This window comes from Indicator indicator, chromosome 15 (genome assembly GCF_027791375.1).
Source record: "Indicator indicator isolate 239-I01 chromosome 15, UM_Iind_1.1, whole genome shotgun sequence".
Taxonomy (NCBI): domain Eukaryota; kingdom Metazoa; phylum Chordata; class Aves; order Piciformes; family Indicatoridae; genus Indicator; species Indicator indicator.
The window spans coordinates 18533740-18560343 of NC_072024.1; the positions used below are offsets into that span (position 1 = coordinate 18533740).

General features: G+C 55.6%; 1 protein-coding gene across 1 annotated transcript in view; it reads right to left on the bottom strand.

Annotated features, from left to right (window-relative positions):
• CACNA2D2 (calcium voltage-gated channel auxiliary subunit alpha2delta 2) overlaps positions 1–26604 on the bottom strand; it is a 203283-nt gene that overhangs the window by 4539 nt on the left and 172140 nt on the right. Inside the window, exons 5-23 of the mRNA XM_054387545.1 lie at positions 20466–20604; positions 16344–16475; positions 16131–16188; positions 13959–14009; positions 13687–13786; positions 12759–12917; positions 12156–12263; positions 11418–11496; positions 11163–11212; positions 10257–10346; positions 9963–10031; positions 9452–9526; positions 8888–8962; positions 8663–8734; positions 8285–8356; positions 8046–8107; positions 5964–6040; positions 4729–4749; positions 2336–2396 (exon numbers count right to left, since the gene is read on the bottom strand). Coding sequence (XP_054243520.1) covers positions 2336–2396; positions 4729–4749; positions 5964–6040; positions 8046–8107; positions 8285–8356; positions 8663–8734; positions 8888–8962; positions 9452–9526; positions 9963–10031; positions 10257–10346; positions 11163–11212; positions 11418–11496; positions 12156–12263; positions 12759–12917; positions 13687–13786; positions 13959–14009; positions 16131–16188; positions 16344–16475; positions 20466–20604 — 1550 coding nt within the window. The remainder of the gene's footprint in view (positions 1–2335; positions 2397–4728; positions 4750–5963; positions 6041–8045; positions 8108–8284; positions 8357–8662; positions 8735–8887; positions 8963–9451; positions 9527–9962; positions 10032–10256; positions 10347–11162; positions 11213–11417; positions 11497–12155; positions 12264–12758; positions 12918–13686; positions 13787–13958; positions 14010–16130; positions 16189–16343; positions 16476–20465; positions 20605–26604) is intronic.

A 26604-nucleotide genomic window follows, 5' to 3' on the forward strand; every position in this document is an offset into this window, starting at 1 on the left:
GCTGCCAGCACCCAGGCTTGCCAGGGGGACGATGGTGGTCATGTGCCACCACTCCAGCCAGTGTCACCCTGCTGGGGCAGCTGGCTGTGGGCATCTCTGCAGACTACCTGGCAGCCAGCCTCTGCTGCCTGCAGTGCTGCTGGCTTGGCTGTCATGCTAGCCACTGGGTCTGTCACTGCCACAGGCACAGAGCTGCCGTCACCTCTTCCAGGGCCAAGGTTGATAGATCCCAGTTTGCCCAGCGTGGTACAACCCTGAGCCCATCTCTCACCAGGTTGGGCTACTGGTGGGATTGGCCACTTCTTCTATTATACTTACCTGTGTGACCAGGCAGGTGCTGCCATGCCCACCCTGCCCTCCCCTGAGGAGTGGGGACTCCACTGTGGGTGTGAGCAGGGCTTTGGCTTGGGAGCCCCTGTGGCTGTGCTGGTGGCACCACACAGGCACTCGGCAGCCATATCTGTATCTTTTGCATAGATAGTTAGGTGTTGGGTGTGGTCCAGCCAGTGGAGGTGGGCACTTGCCCATGGGCATCGCTGGCACTGAGCCCCTCCTGGGGTGAGCACTGTGGAGAGTGCTGTGTCCCCTTTCTGGACTGGGACTACCCTGAGCGCAGAGCCTTGGCCCTGCTGATGCTGTGAACAGCCATGACCCCATAGGTCACACAAGGTTCTAGTGGGTTGGCACAGGTTAGTGCCACCCTAGGGTATTGGAGCCTCCCAGCCTCTGATGTGGCTGCAGGAGTGTGTGGTGGCTTAGGGTTCCCCCTGCTTATGTCCCCTCTGCCAAACTCCTGACTCTGCCAAAAACCTCAATAAGAGGACAGATACTGGAACAGATGGTGGTAGGGAGCATGCCCATGAGGCAGCTGAAAAAGCTGGGGTACCCTGGCTAGCCCAGCCTGGCGCCCCCACACCCTGCTTGCGGGGAGCGGCCACCTAAGTGTCTACACCGACACGCACAGATACAGGAACTCACACACCCACGGGGGACAGGGGATATATGGTTTCTGAAAATTCCCAGTGGCCCATGGGCACAGCAGTGCCAACAGCAGATCATACAGTCGCCCTGGGTGCCAGGCCCCCGCCCCAGGCACAAAATCCTCCCCAGTCATACCACACTGGTGCCCAGAGGAGGAAGGGTGCCAAGAGAACTGCTTTTGGGGGCATGGGGGCACCAGGGCTCACCTCAGTTTTCAAAACCCCCCCCCTCCCGCTTTTTTCTCTGGCAGTACTGGCCATGGAGCCCCATGCTGGTCACTGGCCCCATCACTGCAGCCTAAGCAGGGCAGCTGGGAGCTGTTGGGGAGCAGTCAGGGGGCAGAGACCCACTCCCTAGGCCTTGGGCTTGGACATCACCTCCCTGTTTATTCCCCCCAACACAGTTACAGACCAATATTTTAATCACAGGGTTTTTCTGTTTCTCAACAATATTCTGCTCTGGGTCCCACGTTTTCCAGACCTCACCCCTTGCTGCCCTGGGCATCACCCAGAGAACAAGTGCTCCCCAAAATGCTGGGGCTGCACAGGAACTGCACATTTTGGGCTGCTTTACTCAGGACCGGTATAAGGGAACAATGGCTGCTGTAGACAGGTAGGGTAGGGGGTATTGCAGGTGGCACAAGTGGGGCTGAACTGTGGCTTCAACCTTCTGCAGTCCCCAAGAACTGCAAGGATGAACCCTCTCCTAACAGGGCTTTTAGCTGCAATAATGGCAGGTAAGCACATGGGTGATTAGCTGGTAATGTTAATTGGAGCTGGTCAGCAGCAGGAAGGGCAGGATGCTGGCAGAGATACAGGGCTCCCTTAACACCCCACCGAGGGACAGCCCTTTGTCCCTGCTGAGTGACAACACTAAGTGGCACAGTACCAGGGGAGGGGACACTTCCGTTTGTCCAGGGACACCACGCTGTCCTCAAGTTCCTGGTGGCAGTCTGTAGCCGTCAGCCTCCCCGTACCACCCCGGGCATCCCGAATCTGAGCCAAAAGCTGTCCTTCCTGCTCCTCACCCCCCCGCAGCCAGCACGACTGTATGATGCCAGCGCCGCCCCGGCTCGCTCCGGGGGCCAATTTTCAGAAACTATAGCTATATATGCACGCACAGCGGCCGGGCCGGGCAGGTGCATATATACCGTGCTGAATGCAACCGGGTGGCAGAGCGGGGCCGGGGTCCCGGCGGCGGTCCCCCAGGGCCGAGCGGGCACACGACACACACGGTGAGACGGGACGGGGAGAGGGGACAAGGCACGATGAGGCGGTTATGAGGGCCGATGGCGAGGGCTCGGCAGCAGGGCCGGGGTGGATGCACACCTCGGCAAGCGCACACGCAAAGCTACCTGGGTGCAATGAACACATGTCCCTCCGACTCAAAGCTGTTGGGCAGCAGGTATTCAAAATCTGCAACAGAAAGGGAAGGTTATCCGGCGGGCAGCAGGGACGGGGGCGCCAGGGGCCAGGAGGGAGAGAGACGGACAGAGAGAGAGGGGAGGGAACAATAACAAAAAAAATAAAAAGGCATTTGCTGCTCTTGGTAACAAGAGAGGAAGGAAAAGGCCGTTCTGCTATCGCTGGCACCGCACGGGAAGGAAAGTTATAGCCAAATTGGGAGAGGTATACCCTTCTCGGCTCGAATTTGCTCGGTTGGTGGGCTGGAGGCGGGCGAGTGCGTACGTGCAGCTGGAGGCGTGTACGCAGGGACACACAGAGACACACACACATATATATATGTGCACACATGTATATATATGCATGTTTGGGAGGGTGTAGGGGCGTCTCTCTCTCGGGGGGCAGGGGGTGGAAGGTGCTGGACGAGGGCAGGGAACCACATGCTGCGCTCCTGGCCGGAGGAGGATCACCAAAATACTCGGTTGTCAGGAGAAAATGAAAAAAGAAAAAAAAAAAAAGAAGAAGAAGAAAAAAAAAAAGAGTTTTCAGGCATCAACACGGCCAAACGGGGAACCTTGCTGAGGACAGTCCAACCAGAGGCTCCCTGCCCAGCAAAGTGCCGTGCAATGTTCCGCCGGGCGCTGCTGGCCCCCCTCCCTCCCCGGAGCGGTGGGATCCCAGCAGGACAGGGTCCCACACTCGCCCGGCACCTTGCTCTACCTTAAGGGGGAATCACAGCCCAGCAGAGTTTGGGATGCCTCTCAGGGAGCCCCTGCCAGAGGGGTGGTGGATGTGGGGTTCAGCTCGTGCCTGTGAGCTGGGTTGGAGGGTGCATGAGGAGTGTGCTACAGAGATATTCTCGGTCTGCCAGTCTCCCATGGCAGGCACCACCACCCCCTTGCCCTCCCACTGTACCCCAGTGCATTGCATGGCACAGCCAGAGGTTGGACTGTTGCTCTCCGAGGGCTGTAGGCACGGGCTGGGTACAAGCCGATGAGAGGAAGAGGAGGAAAAGAAGGAGGAGGAAAGGAGTACAAAACACTCGTACTTGGTCCATCAGCATTGCCATCGCAAGGGCGCTGGGAGGAGGCAACTCAAAGCTGATAGAACAGGGCTGAGGGTAACACTTCCACTGTCCTGCTGTCCTGCCCACTGGCCCTGTCCCCCCACCCTGTATCCCCCTGCGTTGCCATGACCCCTGCAGCTGTCCCCTTGCCTGTGCCGGGATGTGGGTGCTGCTGGGCAGGCTGCTGGTGGGTGCCGTGTGCAGGGTGTCGTGTGGGGCGTGTGTGGGAGGGAGTGTGACAGTGGGTCCCCTGGGACCATGCATTCTGGGGCATTCCCTAGCCCATTCTGGGGCTGTGTTGGAGCTGTGGGATCCCTCCTGCTCTGGTGAGCGCCCAGGCATGGTGGGCATGTGGGCCTAATCCTGCCCTGGGTCACACTGGTGATGTCCTAGCCCCAGCACCGCCCTGCTGTCTTGGTGGAACTTTGGGCTCAAATTTGGCTGCACAGTCATGGATGGCACCAGGACACTGTGGCTGCCATGGGCTTCATGCCATGCTGGGCCTTGTGGCAGTGGGGACGGGCAGCCCCTGAGCAACCCATGGGGGCAGGCAGCGCGGCACCCTGTGGCTTGGCCACCCCACATCCCCAGGCTCACTGTCCCCTGTGCAGTGGGGTGGCATTGCCCTGGGGTGGTCCCATCTCCACCTCCACCAAGGGCTTCTGTTTGGGAAGCTTCCCCAAAAAAGCCTGTCCCAGTGGGTGATGGTGGCAGAGGACTAGGTCCCCCACTTGCCTCCTGTCCCTGCCACCTTTGGGCACCCACTCTACAGCCCCCTGTTCCCTGCACAGCCCTATCCCTTTCAGGTTGAGTTGTCTTGGGGAGGAGGAAGCAGAGGAGCTGGGTCAGGGAAGAAGGAGCTGAAGGAGGCGAGCGGGGAAGAGGAGCAAGAAGAGGTGGGAGCAGGGAGGAAGAGCAGGGTATCAAACTAGCTACCAAAAACCTCGTGGATTGAAAACATCAGTTTCATACGAGATCAGCTCTCCAACGATATCAAACTGGGTTTGGGAGCAATGTGTGGGGAGGGAGTAGGGGACTGTCGTGACAAAGCTCTCATGGACAGAACAAGACATGTTGCTTTCAAATAAATGGGGAACTGGGGGCGAGGAGGAGAAGGAGGAGGAGGAGGAGAGAGGAAGGACGGGTCAGTGGTGGTTTGCAGGTTTGGCGTGGCAAACGGGCAGGGAGATGGGCAAGCAGGGGGCTGGGGGAGGGGACTGGACACGGGGCAGGGGACGGGGTGGTGAAGGTGAGTGGTCTGAGACTGAAAATACTTGCCCTTCATTTTGATGTTTGGTACTGTGTGAATCCACCATAGAGAGAAAGCAAGAAAAACAACAAACAAAAAAACGACAAACAAAAAAAAAGGGGGTTGGGTGGAAAGGGGGAAGGGGGGCACAAACAATATTTTATTCAATCGTTGTTTGAATAAAAATATTGTGTATCATAATCATACCAAAAGGAAACCTCTTGCAAAAAACGACATGAAAAAAAGAAAAAAGAAAGGAAAAAAAAAAACCCAGTAATGGAAGGAAAAGAAAAGGTCATGGTGAAATAAGAATAAAAAACAATGCAAAGATAAAACTAGAGAAATATATATAGATATATATTCAATACTCCAACAGAAAATGAGAGTCAGTAGCAAACAGTTGCAACAGTCTTGATATCAAAATGTCCTCACTGAGTATGGGGGCATGCACAGCACGGCGGGCAGGGCTGGGGAGGACAGAGGGATCCCCCCTCCCAGGGATGGGGACAGCCTGGCCTCGTCCCCATAGGACATGGCACTCCTGCCCATGGATGGAAGGGTTGGCAGGGCTGGATCTGGGGTCAAGCCACCGGGGCGGCTGAGGGGGAGAAACAGGGAGAACCAGAGGGGAGAAGGGAAGGGTCCAATTCTCCCACGGGAAGAGGGTCCCCAGGAGCAGCATGGACCTCCAGTGGAAAAAATACTGGGGGGTCAGGGGAGAGAGAAAGAGAGAGAGAGGGGAGGGCCAGGCTAACACACACGTACACAGATTAATTCCAAATGAAAACCAAAATCAACTGAAACTGAACTCATAAAAAGAATAAATGGCTTAAACGGAAACCAAAGAATTGTAATAAACCAAAGCAAATTAAAAAGAGATCCATGCAAACTTTCCCAGGCTCACAAACTAACTGGCTGCTCCAGCATCACCCCTCATCCCCGGAGGCCAGCAGGCAGCAGTGCAGCCCCTGCCTGCACTGGCAGCTCCTGCTGCAGCCTGGGGCTTGGCTTTTGGGGTGCAAAGAGTCTGGACCAAACCCTGGCACCCTGGGGCACCCCAGGCAGGCAGCTCACTTTCCTTCTGTGCCTTCATCTCTACTCATGCCTCTCCTATTTTTACTTTGTCTTGGGTTTTGCCTCTCAGAGCGAGCCCTATCTTTTTGCACGGGTTTTTGCTTTGTGTTTCTCCCCCTGACAGCTGTGGGCTGGCATGGAGGTGAGCAGGAGGGCAAGAGGGTGGCTGGGAAAGCCAGGGGCTACTTACACTTCACTTGCAGGATCTGGTCGCTCAGGTTGGCCTGGATGTAGTACGTGCTGTAGGGAGGCAGAACCAGCCCCAGGCTGTGGAGGGGGAGAGCAGACAGGTGGTGTAAGGCTTTACACCCATCCAGAGCCCATGGCTGGCCCCCAGCACCTGCCCAGCACTCCTTGGCAGCACCTGGCCCTGGCTAATGACAGGTGGCAGGTCTGCTGCATTCTCCTCTTCAGAGACTGCACCCAGTGCTGTTCTGGGGGCACCCAGGGTTGTCCTTAGAGCACTCAGGGTCATACTGGGGCATCCAGGGTCATTCTTAAAACACCTAGGGTCATACTGGTGGCATTCACACATCAGAGTTGTCCCAAGAGCACCCAAGGGCTATCGCCACAGCACGCAGAGTCATCTTGAAGCACCCAAGGCCATCCTTGGAGCAACCAGAACCATCCTCAGAACACCAAGGGTCCTTCATGGGCACGCAGGGCCCTTATGGTGGCACCCAGAGTCATCACCAATGCATCTACTGCCATTCCAGGGCACTTAGGTTCTTCCCCAGAGTACCCAGGGGTACTTGTTCACATATGGCCGTCCTGGTGGCACCCAGGTTTGTTCCAATTGTGACATTCCCAGAACAGCCAGGGTCATCCTGGTAGCACCTACAGCCACCCTGGGAGTACCCTGGAACACAGGAGGTGGTAAGCCTGTCCAGCCAGGTCTGAGATGGGCAGGAACCAAGGGAGATACCCATGGGAGAGGGACGCGACATCCCTGTAAGTGAGGAAAGTGGGAAGAGACACAATCCTAGAAGAGGCAAAACCTTCACAATGAGGAGAAACTGATGGCAACCATTGCACAGGCACCAGCTACCCATGAGCCAGGAAGCAGAAGAATCCACCAGCTACGAGTCTGACATACAAGGTGTGGGATGGGAGTGGGAAAGGAGGTGGCAGGATGTGTTGGTGGGGCAGCCAAACCCATGGGACACATTGAGAGAGCGAGCTGGGCTCCTGCGTGCTGGCTGCAGTGCCTGGTGGCCTTCACTGATGATGTCTGTGTCAGGTGCTGTCCAGGATAAAAGAGCACCAGTGGGTAAGGACCACATTTCTGACTCTCATCAGATGTTGCACCTGCACCTGAGCCACCAGGACCTGGACTTGTCCTGCAAGCCACCCCTTCAGTCCTCTCTGTGCCTGGCAGCATGGACTGGGCACACCAGCACACAGAGGCACCTCAAAAAGCGTGGTAGAGGTGGTGATGCAGCAGCACAGAGGGCAAGAGGTGTTGGTACCCCAAACTACAAGTGGCAAGAGGAGGGCGGTGGCTTTTTTCTGTGCCACATGCTGACGTATCTCAGGGAACCCCAGGGGACATCCCTGCTTCAGTGCAGAGCCACAGGAGCACCTGCCACCCTACACTTCAACCCCCGACCCCAGCCACAGATGTGTCACCCTGTGTCCCCTCCTCGACAGTACTGCTTAGCTCTGGAGGGGTGCCACCATGGAGGACAGGACCAGGGCTGTGCAGAGGACACCTGTCAGCGCTTGGGGGTGGTTGTGACCTTTGCCAGCTCCTGCTGAGCAGAGTGGTGAGAAGGAGTAGGATACACTGGGTGGTAGTTGGACCACATGACTCCTCACAGGATGAAGTCAGCGTGAAGATGACGATACCAGGGGTCTTTTTTACACATCTGCTGGTCCAAACTGCTGCAAATTGGGTGATAAATGTGGAGGGAGCTTTGCTCTCCTCTGCCTCTGAAGCCACTGTTTGTGCTGCAGGGTAGGCACATGTCACTGTCACCAACCCTACAACAGAGCTGTGCAGGCAGGTGGTGAGAGGGGTGTCCCTCGTCTGGCACATTACAGACATGTCTGTCCTGTCCTGGAGACTGTGGCTTGGCTCACCAGCGCCGAGTACTGGTGGGCAGCACTTTTGGGAGTGCCCTCTAGAGCATCACTGGCTGCATGCAATGATGTGATGGGGATGTTTGCAACGTCACAGTCCATGGCACAGGTTTCTGGTGGCCTTGGGAACCTCCAGAGCTGCAGGTGGCTGATGCTGGGTGAGTGTGGGTATGCCAGCAGCCCTGCTCACCTGTAGTTGGTGCTTTTGATGGGCGCCCATGTGTAGGTCCTGAACACCTCATCGATGTATTGCTGTGGGTCAGAGGGAGCCAGTCAGGCCTGTATGGTGCCAGGACTCTGCCAGCACAGAGACACAGGACCACAGCTCCGAGCCGAGTGCCAGACACAGCCCCTTTCTCCCTGCCACTGGAGCTGGGTGCTCAGCACAGTGCCAGTTTTGGCCATGACCCCCTTCCCCTGCAGCGTTACCTCATCCAGGGACTTGATGAGAGTCTTGATGAACCTCTGCCCGTCATTCCCATCAATCATGCTTCTCCGGATCTGGGGACATGGAGGAGGCAACTGAGAGCCCTCAGCTATGTACCCGTGGCACCCACTCATTGGGGTGCCACTGGGGAGCCACAGGGTGCAGGAGTGAGGGGTGAGCAGCCTTGGGGGACTTCATGCTGACACCCAGGGGACAGTGACACAGCTCCTGTCTCCTCTGTGACCCCACAGGAGCTGTGCTGGGACCCTTATGATAAGGTGCTTCCCAGGGCAGGCTGGAGGTGTTGAATGCTCTTTGCAACTGCAGACTGGGGTTGGAGGAGAGCCTCTACCCTAAAAGCTGCCCCTGGGTCTGCCCACCTCCTCCTTGTTCTCATCCTCCAGCTCAGCGTCCAGGAAGTCCAGCGTCACCGGCTCCCGGAAATTGATGATCTGCAGGCAGAAAGGGAGAGCAAGAGATGGGATCAGGGCTCCTGTAGCTGCTTAGTCTGGACAAACTCATCCCATAATTAGCTCTTAAGGACCCCAGGAAGCCATGTGTCCCACCAACCCCTGCTGCTGCCACCCCAGCAGACCCCTCCTCACCTGGGGCTGCAGGTTGGGGTGCAGCAGGACGTAGCCATTCAGGTCGATGGCGAAGACGTAACCATTTGCCCCCAGCTGCAAGAGGACAGGAGGAGGGATGAGGCTGGCCAAGCAGCTCTGCAAAGTGCCATGCTGTGCCATGCTGTACTGCAGCAGTGTGATGCCCCTCACTTCTGCAGACAGTTTGCCCCATGCCACCCCTGGGGCAGTTTGCCCTATGCCACCCCTGGGGCCTTTTCTATCCATTTCTATTCTCAGGTCAACAGCATCTCTCACCTTGGCTCTGGATTTTGTCCCCTACCCTTTACCCCCAGGTAAGGCTTATTCCCAGCTCCGGGAATTGGCTCTGCTCTGGGTTCCAGGGCATCACCCCACTCTGATACCTGCCTGATTCCCTGCCCCAGTCCCTGCCTGCAGTCATGGTCTCTGCACCCTGTTACCCCCAATGCCCTGGGAGGTGCTATGGGCTGCTGGGGGGTGCAGCTCAGGGCATCCTGTAGAGGGCTTCCATGCCAGGCTCAGGCAGCACAGGGAAGGGATGGAGGGGAAGGGGCCCCCACGCACATTGTATCGTGGTGTCAGCCTCTTGATGTCGTTGAGAGCCACGTCGATACCCATCACACCCAGGATGAGCTGGTTCTGGAAGGGAAAGCAGGTAGGCAGGTGGGGGGGAGCAGGGCTGTCACCTGCCACCACCAGCATGGGAACAGGGAAACAGAGGGTGGACCTCTTCTTCCTCCAGGGATGTGTGGATCAGATTCAGACACCGCAGGTGCACAGGGAGGGACGTGCCAGCTACCCAGCATCCCTCCATAGGACACTGCATCACCCAAGGTCTTGCAGCTCCCAGCTGTCCCCACTGAACTGAGAGAGCTAGACCATTTCAGGTCCCAAGGACAGCTGTCACCCCTAGTCTTACCCCAGGGAGGGGGTGCAGAGGAGACCTCATCCCCATGGAGTTGTTGCCGTCATCTCCAGGCATGTACCCAGCATTAGGGCTCCCTCTTCACCCTTCCAACAGGACCCACACCAGTTGCCCCATTACAACCAGGGTGGTGCAGCCACAGTATCCTACCTTCCTGTCACTGCTGTCCTCCGTTAAGTTGAACACCGGCAGTGTGCCTGTCACCACCAGACCCAGCCCCTGCACAAGTACAGAAAGGTGTCCCATGGCTCCTCATTGTCCACATCATCCTCAAGACCCAGAGCTAGGGGTGGGCAGCAGAGTGGGCATACCCCCATGGCAAGGGAGATGGGGGCATGTGCTTTGTGGGACCCTGGGGCTGGAGGTCTCCACCTGCACCCTGGGTCTGTGTGGGACCCTAGGGCTGGTGTTGCCCACCCACATCCTGGGGCTGGGGTTTCTTACCAGGGCATCCTGGTAGACGTTGGTCCATTGAACCTGCTTGGCTCGGTTCCCTGCCAGGACCATGGGTCTGCCCAGCACATCCAGGTACTCCTGCAGGGACAAAGAGTGAGGGAAAGCATGACATGGGAGTCGGATACTTCTCTGCTCCAACCTGCTGACACCCCAGTCCCCCGTGCATGCCCCAAGGATTATTGCAGCAACAGCCAGAGAACGCAGGTCCTAGACATCCCTGGGTCTGGGCTTACTCTGTCATACCTGGACCATGCCACTGCTGTCTCCCTGGCTGCCACTGCTGGCCTGTTGGGATCTTCTCCTGGGGCAGGTTTTCCTTATCCTGGCTCACTGTGCTAAGGCAGACCTCTGGGTGGGAGGTCATCCCTCTGCCACAATGCCAGTCCTTCCCCAAGGGGCTGGCCTGCTCAAGGACCCCCATCACCTGCCCACCATGCCATTTTGAGTCCATACAATTAAGAAAAAGGGCAGAAAAGTGTCAGTGGGACGGGTTGTGGGGCGGACACATCTAGCTCTGCCTATCAGGGTGCTGCTGGGGTTGGACCTGCCTGCACCTGCTCCTTGCCCGCACTCGCTCCCTGCCTGCGCTTGGCTCTGCTCTGTGCTGATTAACGCCTGATGTTTCATAATTAGTCACTGAAAAGGCAGCAGGTCCGTGGGGAGCTGCAGAAGATGAATTACTTGTTTCAATAGCGTGAGGCCTGCCTGAGGGCTCAGCTCCGCTCCCCAGCTTGCTGCCACGCTTTCTGCCAGCCTCTGGGCTCTTTGCAGAGCTGCCTGGCTCTGGGCTCTTTGTGGGGCTGCCTGGCTCTGCCCCCAACTCAAGGCACCCCTGGAGGGCAGCTCTGCCTGCCCCACCCTGCCTGCCCCCACCCTGTCCACACCCTGCCCTACCTGTGTGTTGATGCGGATGGCACCGATGGAGGGAATTTCAAAGTAGTAACCTTGGAAAAGAAAGACAAAGGTAGCTGGAGAGCTGTCTGTCTGCCTGCCTGCCTGCCTGCCTGTCTGGCTGTCCTGCCCTTCAGGGTTGCAGCCACCACAATGCTGGCAGTGGCATGCATTGGAGTGCTAGTAACACCTGCTGTGCCAGGACTGAGCCCAGCACCCAGCAGACTCTGGTGCCCGCCAGGTGCCAGCCCTGCTCACCTTTGTTGGCACAGGCCATCCACTGCAGCGGGGTCACATCATAGTTGTGCTGCCCAACGGAAAAGGTGAAGACCCGCACCTGTGGCACAGCATGGCAGTGAGGGGCAGCCGCTCGCCACCCTGGTCAGTCTTCCACACCTGGTTGATGGCAACCTCCCCAGGGGCAGTGTGGCATCGTCTGCCACTGCCCATAGACCACGTGGCCAAGCACAGGTGGGCAGAAAAATCCTGAGAATGCTGGCTGTGCAGGCAGCAAGGCACTCTCTCCTCATCCAGCCCCAAACAGTCCTGTCCTCCAGTGTCACTGCATTGGCCCAAGCCACCCACCCCAGGGGTCTTTGCAGTGGGTCATCACTGTAACCAGAGGGGTCTGTGCTCTCTGAGGGTCCTGCAGAGCCCCCTATTCCATGAGTCTCTAGGTCGTGGGAGGCAATGGGGACTCTTCTGCCAGTTCATCTATCTGCCAGTGGTCCTGTCCCCACGCTTGGGATGTGATCCCCCACTAATCTGATGTTGAGGAAGCCCACTAGCCCCATGCCCTCCTCAGCATGCCTCCCACTCATCAAGGTGGGAGTCATCTATAAAGAGCACCCATCAGCCATCCCATTACCATGGCAGGAGCAGGCTGCTGGGGAGAGTGGATGGCGATGAGGCAAACGAGGTGGAAGCTGTTGATGGAGCTGGAGCAGCCATCTCCCTTCCCAGCGAGCAGCCCCAACCCAGCACACAGTCCCTCACCGTCTTATTGGGCCAGTTGTACTTCTCAAAGACGTCCTGCACCCGGTCCTCGCCACCGTCTGTGAACATCATGATCATCTTGTTGCAGTTGGCACGGGTGATGTTGGACTGCGGGGCAGAGAGAAAGTGCCTGAGGCTGGATGTGGAGTGAGCGGTGCCAGGTGCGGAGCTGGATGTAGTCAGGAGAGCTGGCCCTGCCCCATCTCTTTTCCCAGCCTGCTTACTGGGGTGAAGGGTGGCTGGGGTGAAGGGGCAGGAGCAGGGATGCTTTTCCTGCTTGGAAAAGATGTTGTGGCTACTGCTGCTGGGCACCTAATAGCAATGTTCACTTTTATTTTGCCTGTGGCAGTGTCAGGCTGGATCTGTCCCCTCCATATAGTGCTGCTCACTTCTAATAACTAGAGGGGCAGTGGCTCCAGCAAAACTTTGGTGTCAGTGTGGCAGAGGGTAGGATGTCCCCACCAGCACTGCAGAGGAGGACAGGGCGTCCTCTGCATACTGAAGCCCTTAGTGCATCATCTGGGTGCTTGAAGCTCCCCCATTGTCCTCAGCACCCATGGGTGCACTCTGTCTCCCCAGGCCCACAGCTTGGCCCCAGCTCACATTCTGCAGCTGGTCGAAGGCATACTCAAAGCCAGCCTTGTAGTCAGTTGTGCCCTTGGCCACCATGCCCTGCACATCCTCCTTAAAGACCTTCTTGTTCCGGATGTTGGCTTGCACCAGGTGCTTGAAACATGACACTGGCTTTGCCTTCTCGTTGAACTGGGAGGTGAAAGGGAGGGAAGCAAGTCAAAGGTAGGCAGAGGCTCTAGCAGACAAAAACCACCCACCACACTCAGCTCCCATAGGTGGGAAGTGGCTGGAGCATGCCCTATCCCATATCCCAGGACTGGCCAGTGCTGAGACCAGAGCTTAGCTTGGGCCAAATCCTGCACTGAATTGCCCAGCATTGGTGCTGGCTGTGCAGGGCTTGCTTGCACCCTGCACCCTTGCTTCTGCAGGACTTGTGTAAGCAGGCACTGTGCTATGCTGTGCTGGAGCAGGTGCTGCCTGTTGCTTAGGGCTTCATTAGCTGGCAATGAGGCTCATGCATTAGTGGAGCAACCATCCAGCTAAGGGGCTGGGCCAGACACGTTAATTACTGCTGGGGTGCTCCTGGCCAGACAGGGGAGGGCCAGCATGGGCTGGGTGCCCAGCGATGCACAGATGAGGTTTTACAGCCCCTGTGTTGCATGAAGTCATAGGTTGTGGCAATGCCACAGGTGGCATGATGTCACTGGGATGGTGACAGGAGGCGTCTGGTTGGGATCATCCCAGGAACATCTCTGCCAAACACCCTGTGATGGGGCTCTTGTTCACCATCATGTACAGCCAAGCCCTGAGAACCATTTCTTTGTTATGTGCAGGTTAAGACAAAAATGGCATTTTTTGCTCTGCAGAGCCCTTGGCCAGGGGGTTCTGGGGGCAAAGCACTCCTGTTGTGGGCAGCTGGGAGCTGCCCAGGGGCACAGCCTTGCCCTGCAGCACTCACCGAGGCCACGTTGACATAGTCATCATCTGAGAGGGTGTCCAGCATCTCATAGACTGAGGTCTTCATCAGCTTGAGGGTGAGGCCACTCACGCTGCCGCTCCTGGCAGAGAGAGGGGTGCTGGGGCCTTGGCAGCGAAGGGGCAAAGGGCTCCCTACCAGTGCTGTCCCATGCAGCTTTCCTGCAGCCACCAGTGGGACAGTAGCACCTTGGCAAGCTGCGCCACTGTCCTGGCCTGGCTCAGCCTGGCCACAGCTACCACCTGCGTACTCACACGTCCACGATGATGACCATGTCCTTTGGGGAGGAGGCACCTTGGATGTACCTGTGGGATGCAGAGGGGTCAGCTGCATTAAACCATTCTGGCGGGGGGGGTGTGTTCTAACTCTGCTGGGTGAAGCCCAAGAGTGAATCTCTGCCACAGCACAGGTGGCCGGGGAGCGATGCTGAGAGCGCCTGTACACACCATGGCGTGGGACAGGAGCGAGGCAGTGGCGGGTGAGCAGGGGCGGGGATGTGGCACGGCACGGCACAGCACAGCACAGCACGGCTAACTGCCAGCGACCCGCCGCTTGGTACCGTATCAGCCTAATGAGCTCTAAATGCTAAACTCTTCCATCATCGCAGGCCCTTTTCTGCACACTGATTATGCTGACACACACATTCCTATTAAGATGCTATTTACCCCCCTGGTAGCTTCAAAGGCCAGGCTGATGAGGTTATTTTTAGCTACGAGGAGGGAAAATAATAATACTACTACGTAAATCCTCCCCCCCCTGCCCCAAAAGCAATTAGGGAACCCTTCCTCTCCACTCAAAGGACCCGGGGTCCTGCTCCTGGCTCAGCAGTGCCATCCCGCATGGGACAGATCTGCTGTGGTGCTGAGTGCTTGTCCCAGCAATGGCCAGGCATGGCACAGCCTACATGTGCCATGACTGAAGTCCAAGGGAGCCTCATTATTAGCTCGATCAGAATCAGGCCTGATGCAAATTAATTAGTGTGCTATTAGTATCAATTACTCACCATTACTGGGGCAGACTGGGGTAGGGGCAGGCTCTGATTGCTAATCCCAGGTCCTGATGTTCCCTAATTACAAGTGATTGCCCAGGCAGGATGTGGGATAAGGGATGTGGCTATGTGGGGCGGCCCTGGCCACATCTTCCCAACACCCCCAACTCATGCTGGGGTGCAGGATGGGCAGGCAGCTGCCTGCAGGCTTCCTGCCAGTGCTGGGGCTGGAGGGCTCACTGCCTGCCCCACTCCTGGGCACTGGACTGCCAGCACAGTGTGCAGCCCAACTAAGATGTTGCCTGTAATAGGTTGTGTCAGCGCATCCATCTCGAGCTGCCCTGCTCAGATGAATACCCTGGCTTGGCGGGAGAAGGCTGTGGTTAATGATGCCATTCATCATGGGAGGGGGAGGCAGGCCAGGTGGCAATGGTGGCCCTGCCGAGGCTGTGGGCAGGACATGGTCTTTGCTGGGCTGGCAGCAGGGTGCTGAGAGCTGTGTGCCCCACCAGACCACAGCACAAGGGCAGGAGAGGACCCTGAAGGGGCTGTGTTGCCTCCCACCACAAAGGATGCTGCTGCTTCTCTGTGGCTGGGTGGGCAAACAGCTGGCCAGCCTGGCTAATGAGCAGGGAGCTAGTCTAGGAGGGCTTAGTAGCTCCCATACACACCAGCAGTCCCCCTGAAATGGCCTTCCAGTCCCCCCTCTCCCAGTAACCCACATGTCTGCGTTGGTGAAGAATAGTCAACAATTAATGTGGAGCGATCAAAGACAATTAACTGTAGTAGCAGAACCACCAATTTCCTGACAAGGAGAAGGAGTGGCTCCCAGTGCAGGCAGGGGGTGCTCCCCAGGGATACAGGGCTCCCTGGGCACATGCTGGAGCCCTCTTCCCCCTCTCCTCAACATGCCTACATATATAGGCAGTGACCACAGGCAGGGTGGGGCCACAGCTCCCCCAGCCCCATGGACAGAATGAAAATTAGCACTGCCAAGCCAGCAGGTCTAGGTGAGCCAGAGGGAAGTGATTTCAATCCCAGCTCACTGTGTATCTGGTGAAATGGCTGCTTGCAGCTATCGCTTAACCACAGCCAGGTGCTGCTTGCTCGCTCCTTTCTCCATCCTCCTGGCTCACAGTTTCTGAGCCAGTTGTTTTCCCATTTGGATGGGAATGTTGGCTGAGACTGAATGCCAGTGATCAAGGTGAGGGGCAGCTCTCTATGTCTGATTTGTATCCAAGGATTTATCTCCCCATTCCACTTTGCTTTCACAGCAAGAGGGGAGCTGAGACCTGCAGCTCGAATGCCCCTGCCCATTATACTGTGCCCATTTACTAATGTCAGCCATGTGTGAGATGAAAAGGGAAGGGAGCTGGCTGCTCCTGGCCAAAAAGGGCTGGTAAAGAGACCCCCCCCTCCCCACCCAGCACCTCCTTACCAGGGCCGTCTGCGCACATCATAGAGGTCAATCTTGTTGGGAGCCCTCCACGGGGTGGCTGTGGGGGGAAGGCAGGTGGTGAGAAAGGTGAGGGACACAGGCTACAGGGCCTGTTACGTGTGCCAGGTGGCCCCCGTGCCAGCACTGGGGTGTGCTTGCCCTTGGCCAGGCTCTTCTCCTGGCAACCATCCCCTGCCACCCCTCACCACGCACCGGGGTAGTAGCGGGTGACGCCGGTGGCACTGCCAAACACCTGCCAGAGCAGGGAGGGATCCTCCTTCCGGTTCTCGATGAAGACGTCCTCTAGTGCCTGCGTCCAGTTTAGCTCATTGAGGATGACGGTGGCTGTGGGAGACAGAGATGGGTGGGTGTGGGGGAGCAGCAGAGCTGGGAGGGGATGAGGACCATGGTGTCCCCATGGTGGTGGCAGGAAGAGAAAGGTTATGTCCCCCCTCTGCCCCTTCCCAAGGACTAACCCAGAGGGGTTTTGCAGCCGCTCCTGCATCACTCTGTCTCCCTCGCTCCCACGGGGCTCCACCTTCAGCCTGCTGTCCCTTGTTCCCACAGACCCAAACCACCCTCCAGGGCTCCCTCCTCTGAGTGCTCATTGTTCCCTGGTACTGGGGCACAGACAAACCACCACCAAAGACAACTTGACTTGCCAGCTCACCCCTTTCCTAGCAAAATGCCTCACTCCTCCTGCTACTGTAGTGCCAGTCCTGCTCCCTGGGGACAGCCACCAGCTGGGAAACTAAGGGATTGTGTCCCCATGGGCCCCACTCCGCATTCCCGCTGGCCCTCGCACCTGATGCGAAAGCAATTAAGATGTAGCAAAGAGCAAGTTTAAATTATTCAGCTCTTAAAGCAGAAGATAAGCTGCCAGCAGCCCCAGCCTGTGATTAATCAAGGGGGTCTGGTAGAGTGTGTGGGGGGGCAGCAAGGCAGGTATAGGGCCAGCCAGCTGATGGGGACACTGCCTTGGGGATGGCAGGACCTCTGGGTGCTCACAGGATCCTTCAGGGCACCCTAAACACCTGGGAACCCCCTGGCACCCTGCCTCAGGACCACAGTGTGGAGCAGCCAGCCAAGCTGCTGCTGGTAAGAGCGGGCAGCTGGCAGCACCCTGAGGCCAGGTGCTGCCTCCTCCTGGGGGACCTTCAGTGAATTTTTGGGGTGCTCCCAGGAGTAGCCCCTCTCCTTGCATTGTGTAGAACAACCAGTGCTGTGCTACAGAGGAGGCAGCATGCATTTGAGGAGTATATTTAGCTCTCTTAAGGCTTCCTCCCACACTTGTCCCTCTTCAAAACACCGTCATCACCTGTTCAAGCCTTCACCACAGCTGTAAGGCATTGGTGGGATGTGGGCAGACTTTACCCAAGGTGAATCCTGGATCCCTGCTTCCCAGCACCACTGCTAAGATTTCTCCTTCCCACAGACAGCTGTGCCTTCAAACCATAATTTACTCCATCCCTATCTCCCCAGCCATTTCTCAGCACTGTGCCCGCACAGATCACTGTTATCTGGGCACTTAGGATGATTTCTTGTCTGGCTCTGTCACAGGACATGGTTTTTCCTGGGAGAAGGGTTTGGGAGTGGGCTGCCAGGCTCCTGCCTGCCAGAAGCAGTCCCAGACAGTGCTGCCAGCCTCGGCCATGCGCTGTCCTGGCCACCACACATCCCCACCAGCCCTGTCAGTGCTGCACCATGAGTCCCTTGGGGTCTATCAGCCACATCAGGCTTATGCTGAATACAGCTCCAACACCCTCCTGGCACACAAACGTGGGCCATGCACCATCCTTGAGCACAAATGTAGACCCTGTATCATCCCTGAGAATAAATGCAGCCCCTATATCCTCCCTGTGCATCAATGTAGCCCTCCCCGTGAACAAAGACAAGCCCTCTACCATCCCTGAAAACAAATGCTGCCCCTATACCCTTCCTGCACACAAACACAGCCTCTATCTCCTCCCTGTGCACTAATGCAGCTCCTGTACCTTCCCTCTGCACCTTGTGTGCTAGTGCAGTTCTTTTGCCTTCCCTCTGTACCCCCCAAACCATCCCTGTGTACAAATACAACCTCTAAACCATCCCTGTGAATATACACAGTCCCTGCACCACCCCTGCATGGGAATGCAGTCCCAACAACCATCCCTGCTCATCAGTGCAGCCCCTATACCATTGTTGCATGTGAACACTGCAGCCCCTATACCCTCCTTGTGCAGGAATGCAGCCCCTATACCCTCCCTGAGCACAGCCCCAGCCCCAAGACTCTCCCCATGTGCAGTGAGCTATCACCCATCAGAGAGAGGCTGTATCCATGGTCAGTACAGCTCCGCTTCTCCTGTTTTCCACGGCCAGAGCTGCCAGCCCACCCCAGTGACATCCCCGTTTCTGTCCTCATCTCATCCCTGTCCCCATCGGGGGGAGCCCAGCCCCACCCTGCCAGCGAGTGCTTGCAGAAGTAATTAAAAATGGCACAGTAAATAAAACACATATAGGATGTAATTTGTGTGTGTAGTGAGGGGTGACAGCGGAGGGCGTCTCCGTGCTGCTTTAATTAGCGTGCCAGGCAGCGATAGTGCCTCTCTGCTGGGTCCCACCAGGGAGATGCTCCCTGCCTGCAGCTCTGGGGGGACCAGCCACACACCTCAGTGTTCCCAGCAGGAAAGGGCACACAGGTGGCCCTGTGCCCACACCCCAGACTCGCTCTCTGGGGTGCAGTAGCTGAGCACCCTGTCCTGCACCCTGGTTTTCAGAGCATGCCGGTGTCACTGGACATGGTCTGATCCCTGTGCCCACATACTGCTGCGTCCATGGCTGCAGGCCCTTTCCTTGATTGGGAAGGAGGTTTGGGAGGGTGTCCCCACACTGGGACCCCCCCATCACCCATCCACTCTCCACCATCCCTTTGGGGGCAGCTGTGAGTCCTTGGAACACTTTTATCTCCAATTTGTTTGTCCCATGACTGAGCAGGGTGATTTATGTGGCCACGGCAGGGCACCAGCCGTGGTGTTGGCTGGCAAGCAGGAGAGAGGAGTAATAAATACTTCTCCCCCACGCAGCCCACCCCACTCGCATGATGTGCTTCATTAGCTGCCCGGTCTGTGCTAGCAGGGTAATAAAACTAATTGCAAATTTCTAATCCACTGCTGCCACCGCAATTAAATCATCACACCGATGAGGCTCTGAGCATGGCTCTGCTGGTAACCAGCCTGTGCCACCTGGTTCAGGACTCTGAGCTCAGCCCCTGCCACCACTGTCACCATCCAAGGGCCCTCGGCAAGTGCCACCAAAACAGGGGGGTGTAGGGACCACTGTGCCCTATGTGGTGCAGGGAGAGGAGGAGTGCCCCCAACAGTCGGGGCTTGGTGCAGTATGTGGCCCAGAGGTACTGGAGGATGATCTCCAACTGGGAGTGGTCCCCAGCTTGGTGCAGAGCAGCCACTAGAGGGAAATGGAGACTGACTGTCACCATGTGCCACCGCAACAGGGTGAGGTAGGAGAGTGCTCTGGAAGCTCAGGGACTGTGCTGCCTCCTGGCCCGGACTGAAAGCTGGTGTGGTACATCCTATTCCCTCTGTCCATCCATCCACCCATCCATCTGTCCATACCTCCCCACCTGTACCGGGGTTTGCCCACCAACCCAGTCCCTCTTTCTGGAGCAACGTGTCACTTGGACTGATACCCCCTGCATGCACCCAGGGTGGCATTGTGCTGTCCTGCCATTGCCTTCAACTGCCTTCCTACAGGGTTTCAGTTGCTTTTTCTCTCCTTTCATAACCTCAGCCCCAAGCAGCCCAAAACCAGCAAGGAAGCATCTCTGCTTTGCCCTCTCTCACTGTCCATCCCAGTTTCTTTCCCTTCTATGAGCAGGGAGTTGCCACCTCTGTAATTGCTCCTTCACAGAGCTGCTGTATCCCTCTGATCATCTCCAGCACCTGCTTTGAACCTCCTCAGGCTTTGCTGAGCACTGAGCTCTTCTGCAGGGAGGATCACAGCTGTGTGGGTGCAGCCGGGATCTACCCTGTGCCATGATAATCATTTATCCTTTGCTCTACATCCCTTCCTAACAACTTCTATCCCTTGATTTGCCTCTTTGGCCTGTGCTGAAGGTCCCTGGGGAGGGACACGTTGTCATCTCTGTCCTGGCACTGTGATTCTGTCTCTTCTTGGTGCCTGTCCATCTGGGACCCAGCCTGTTCTGGCACTGGGACTCAGCTGCGGTGCCCCAAGGTGATGGTCCTCGGGGCTGTGGCACCCTGGGCAGGAAAGGTGGAGGCTAAGCCCAGCCTGGTGGCATAGAACAGGGTGGAGTGGGTAAGGAGGAGCACTCACAGCCTTTGTAGATGTCCGTGGGGATCTGCACAGCAGCATACGAATAGTTAACCTTGGTCTTGAAGTTGTCATCATCAGTGAACTCCAGCTTCAAGGAGTTGGACTTTTCCCTCTCAATCTCTTCACCATCGGGATCATCCTGGGGAAGGATCAGAACACATGGAATCACCCCGGGGTGCCAGCCCTGGAAGCACACCCAGAATGCCACTGCCCAAAGCCCACCACCAAACATGCCCCTGCAGATTGGCAATGCCAGCCCTCGTTTGGATTTGGCCCTCAGGCTGTGCCAGCCCCAGTGACACAGGGGAGCAGGTGCCAGGAGTGGGTGGGCACAAAGGAGAGCACTGGTTACACTTGCCTTTCTGGCTTTGGTAGCATGGCAGGTACTAAATCCGGCAAAAAAGCCCAAATGAAAAAAAAAGCCTCAAAAATCAATTAGCAGCAAAAGGCAACTATCAAAGAACAAATTAAAATGGAGTGCAGCTTAGTGGTCTGTCAATAAGCAATGCAAACAATATTTAATTATGGTGGAGAGACAGCAAATTCCCTGCTGCTGCTGCTGGAACATGCTCCCTCCCTCGCCTTCCCAGCCCTCACCTCCATTCTCAGGGCCCTGCTGCCAGTACAGTGCCAGGGATAAAACCCCTCTGGCAAGGCAGGGCAGGGCTGCAGCAGGGAAGGCCTGCAGCAGGGCAGGGCTGCACCAGTGCAGGCAGGGTTGCTGGATGGTCACAGGCAGGGGACAGGGTCCCAGCCAAGGTGCAGGGCTCTGCAGGGAAGTGGGAGAAAGTGGGTGGCCTTGCTACACAGCTGGGGAGATCATCTTTGCCATCCCTCTGGGAAAAAAGAAACTTGGGAGAAGGCTCCAGGCTGCCACATCCCTGTTTGCAGACAGTTGTGAGATGCTCAGGGTGGGAAGGAAGAGGAGCACCTGCCCTTTGTGCCCCTGGAGTTCTACCCTTGCTGAAGAAGGGTGAAGCACAGAGCTGCTGGCCAATCAGCTGTCCTGCTGGCCAGGTTCCTTTTGACAAAACACAGGGGACAAAAGATCTGGAATTCTCATGGGAAAAGCCCGTAAGAAAATAATTTTCTCATAGGAAAATGCTGTGTTTGGGAAATAAACTATGCAGCTCATTTAAAACCAGTCCTGGCCTCCTCTCTGTTTCCCCTTCACAGTCAACACAGAAAGATGCCACCTCCCCTGCACCAGCTCTGGCCAGCCACAGAGGCAGTGACATTCCTCTGACATTGCAAGGAGTAGCCAAACCATTCGCCACAGCTCAGGAGAATAACAGGATTGATATGCAAGGTTTGGGCATTAATTCCAGTTGATAGCTGGTGAGTGTAAACATGTTGCTGAGCTGATCCTGGTGTGGGGGCTCCAGCTGCCCAGAAAGATGCTGAACTCAATTACAGCAGCAGTAGTCACACAGGAGATGGGCAGGGACTGTCCCCACACCCCCTGAGCTGTGTCACCATGACTGAAATCCAGATTATGCTCTCAATGTCATGTAAATCTGCAGAAAAGATACAAACCCAAATGCTGGACCCCCTGTGAAGCAGTGATGTCACAGCAGAACTGGCACCCTTGCTGCATGAGAGGCCATGGGCTATCCAAAATGGATCCAGCCTCAAGCCTGCCATCAATTTGGGGCACATGTCTCAGGGAGATGGAGTTCACCTCTACCAACCTCCCTGAGCATCAGCCAGTACGTTAGAGGTGACTGCTGGAAACAGGCTTTAGCTGGGATAAAGCCATGGCCACAAGGGCACCTGCAGCACCAAAACCTTCTTTAGCACTAAACCCTTTTTCTCTCCTGAGCCCCACAAAGTCCAGGTGACACCTCCTCATGTGCAATTGGTGGGGGCACCCTCCCTGGGTCCAGCCTACCCACTGCCCCTGCCACTGCTTGCAGCTGGGAAAAACCAACCCTCTCCATTTGCACTCCTGCCCCCCACTCTCCCCCCCAGGTAATTCCCCTCTTCACCAGAGCTGGAAACACTGCAGGTAATTACTGCTCCTCTCTTGATCATTGTTCTGTTACATCACCCACTTCTGAGGGGCTAATTTGTATTCTGCCAGGTCGGGTGCTGTCTGGCTGCTCTCCTTCATATAGCTGTAGAGAGGTGTATGTATAGATCTTGGAGACAAATATACAGCTACCTAGACACAGGACACTTCATGCACCACTGACACCTATATGGCAAACAGACCGGTGGGAAGAGCTGATGTTATCCAAGCTATGGTTATCCTTCATCCATAAATCTCCTGACCTCAGCTGAGCCATTCCTGTTTAAACCAGGCTGAATTTGGCCCCTAAAATGGAGTCATTTCCACTCAGATGAAGGCAGCCTAAGCTGTCACCAGCCCAGGCAGGGATGGGAGAATCTCAATGCAAGGCCAGGGCTACAAGGAGCCACTGTGGGAAGGCTGGAGGGAGAATTCTGCATTAAATTTGTATTAGAGCAAAGGGAAAGAGGATTCAAATTCTCTTGGATTTACATTTGCCTTAACTGTGAGCATCTCGGCAGGCTCCCAGCCAGATTTCCCAACATTTCTCATCATTACATTTCAAAAGCATTTGGAAACATCTATTTATCTGTTGCAGTATGTACGGTGTAACACAAATAGATGTTACAGTTTGAATACATTATTTGCCACACACCATTAGAAGTTGACTCCGTGGCAATATATCAATATTTTACGTATTTATTGCTTCAGTGAGAAGTCATTGCGTGCTAAGAGCTTTTGCCATCTCTAGTGCTTTAGCAGCTGGCTTGCCAGTCACAACATTTTCTCATGAGTCTCCCAAAATGACATACAGGGAGCACAGCCCAGAGAGGTCCCAACACCCATTAAGCACCAGTGGCACCAACTGACAGCTTTACTGGAGGCTGCTATGCTCTCGGCAAGCACCTGCCACCCATCACATCCAGGCTGGTGCTGGCTGAAGAGAGGCAGCTTGCCCATGGGCGTAAGGACTATAAGGGGGTACCCACCGGTGAGGGGGTTTGAAGCTGAGGATGGAGCTGGGGATGTGACCTGGCACAGCAGTGATGCCTTGGCCAGACAGCTCCTGTGGTTGCAGACAGCCTGTTCGTTGTTCATCTCCATGGGAACAAGCCATCACAGCTAATGATGACTGCTTAAATGGCAGCACCAATGACAAACACAGGGCTGCTGCGGCTCGCGGCACAGCCGCCCGCTCCAGGATGCCAGCCGGGGGTTCACAGCTCCGGACACGCTGGGTAGCTGCAGCCTTCCCTGCAGTGCTCCTCCTGGTGTTCCCACCACCAGCAGAGCTCCTGAACCACAGCATCCCAACAGCATTTCTGCCCCTCACGTGCTGCCCCTCACACGCCTGATCAAAATCATATTGCACCAAGATCCCCACCCATCCTTTTAAATTTCCCAGGGGCACTCATCCTGGCTAAGCCCAGAAAAGCCAGCACAATATTGATATCAACATGTTCTGCTTCCTCCTCATAACGAACAGAACTGGGATCTGTGCCTCAGGTCACCTGCCAGCCTCACAGCCTTCCTGAAGGTGGGAGGTTGTTGCTGTCCTCTGCAGGCAAGGGGAAATGAGTCCCAGGGCACAGGACCATTTGCCTAAGGTCATGCCAGAAGCTGTGGAGAAAAGTGGTGACAGCATGTACTTGTCTACCTTCTGGGGCTCAGGGAGGTGGGGTATGTGCCTTCCTGCCTGGCAGAGCCCCTGGCTATGCCCACATAGCACTCTCTGGCAGCATCACCTTGCAGCAGGATCCAGGGGCTCCTCAGCAGAGGTGTATTGTTGTTGCTGATAGAGAAAATGCCTTTTTTTTTTTTTTTTTCCCAAGAAAGGGCCATCTGTAGGACGTGAACAGCATGTGTTCCTGTGCAACCTGTCCTGGGGGAGGCTGATCCCACTTTCTGAGACAGAAAGATTTTGGAACCACACAAAGTATTTCACCCTATTTGGGGAGTCTAAGGAAACACCAACCCCCCTTTGTTTCGGGATTTTTTTTTGCTGCCGGTTCTGCCCTCTGCCCCCCCAGCAGGGCACATGGATGAGAAACTCCAAGCCCACGCAAAAGGGCCTTTCTCCTTCTTAAATATCTTAGCTTTTCCTGAAATACAGCAATTTAATGCCAGCGAGGAAGCTGGTGTGTTCTGCAGCCACATTTCTGCTTTTATAGCAGCCCAGGTTATAAATAACAATCAGTCTCTCCCACCAGCCTGCTCCCCTATCCCCCTTTGCTTTTTTTTAATCTTTGCCAAAGGTACTGTTTAGAGATCTTTCTAGACCATTTATTTTCAAATTACCAGCAAGAGGAGAGAAGAAGGGAAAAAAAAAAAAAAAAGGAAAGAAAAAAGAAAAAAGGCAAGAGAAAGAAACTTCTGGGGCTGATAGCTTATCGGGAGGAAATCCAAATGTCACATTAGTTGAGAAAGTTGGAAGATTAAATTTTTCAACACCCTTCATCTGCTGCTGACATTTAGGGACTATTTTTTTTTTTCCCTCCTCCCTCTCCTCACCACATCTCCCAAGCTGGGTGAGTGTAGAGGGGACCAGCATCGTGCTCTCCCCTGTACCAGAGACTGGTACAACCCCTTGCTCTTCCTGCTCCCTGGGGACCTCGAGCAGGTGGGTGAGTGCCACAGGGCTGATCTTGGGGTGAGGACACCTTCATGGAGCTGTACTGCTTTGCACTGGAAAACAGCATGTCCCAGGGAATTTGGGCTTCAAATGCCACTTAAACATCATCCTTTACCAGAAACACAACACTGAAGTGAAAATCACTTTACTTCTGTATTCTGCCTGTGACACCCAACTGAGGGCATCTGCTGATCTGACACTTCTCCCCAGATAAACCCCATAGCAAAAGACTTTGATTCTGCAAATATTTTGTGAGCCTTGGGGACCCCCAGGAAAATTTTCTGATGTTCCCATTTCTTCAAAACCACTTGGAAATCTAAAATCTGTTTGGGAAGATAGTGGAGCTGAGGTACAAGCAAAATGAATAGGGAGCTCATTTCTTTCTCACTGTAGTTAAAGCTGGCATAAGGCTTGTGAATAAGCCCCAGTTAGGTTGAATAGGCATTGTCCATCAGAACTAACTCCATTTCAGCTAGATCCTGCTCAATTTAAATATAAAATATGAAGCTAAATAAAGAAAAGATGGAAAGAGCACTATTTAGCTCCATTCAAACCTTCTGGTACCATCTCCCTCCTTTTTTATTTCAGCATCACCTTCTTTTCTCTCCATTATTTTTGCTGGAATTAAATTTAATGGGATCTCACCAGGAAGCAGCAACAGCACTGATAGGGAAGTGCCTGCCTTGCCAAACCCACAAACCTCAGCAATAGGTTTTGCTGGCTATAGGACACCCCCAGTTTTGCTGGCTATTTCTCCAGAGGAGGACTGAAGTCAGTGCAGCCAACAGATCTGCAGGGCTGTTCCTCCTCTATGACATGTCACCTTCCCTAGGGAAGGGCCAGGGAGTGGGGTCCTCAGGGACACTGTGCCACATTGCAGTGCATGGTTTCTCCATGGTGTCCTGAGTGCCAGAGAGCTTGGTGAGCACAGCTCTGAGGTTGAGATGCCTCCTGTTTCCTAATCCTGCCTAATGTGACCTGGGGTACTCTCCTCACTTGCAGAAATGGCTAATCTCAAAGCGGACAGCCATCCAGGAGATGCCAGTTCAGATCCTACTGCTGACACTGGCTGGGTGTGAGCAGCTGGGTCAGGATAACACTGGGCATGGGGATGTCCAGCTCTCCTGTCCCCTGTGCTACAGCAGTGGCAGCAAAAGCCCTGCCCAGACTGATGGATGCATCAGTTCTGTGCCTTGGTCCCCTGGGCACGGAGCTCCCCAGGCTGTCTCCTCCTGCCCACTGCCAGCCAGTTTTTCCTCTGCTTCTATACAAAATCCGCTTTAATGCATTTTAAGCCCATTAGCTCTGCCCTCTCTGGAGTGGCCATGGAGAGCATGGCCTCCCTCCTTTGGCAGCTTCCCCCACGTTGTGGAGGGACAGGAGACATCCCCTGCTCTGAACGAGTGGGACTCTGAGCAGGGAGACCTGCTCGAGAGAGCAGGCACCCTCCCCTTTGGTCACACCATCCGCCTGACTACTCCCTGCCACCTCCCACA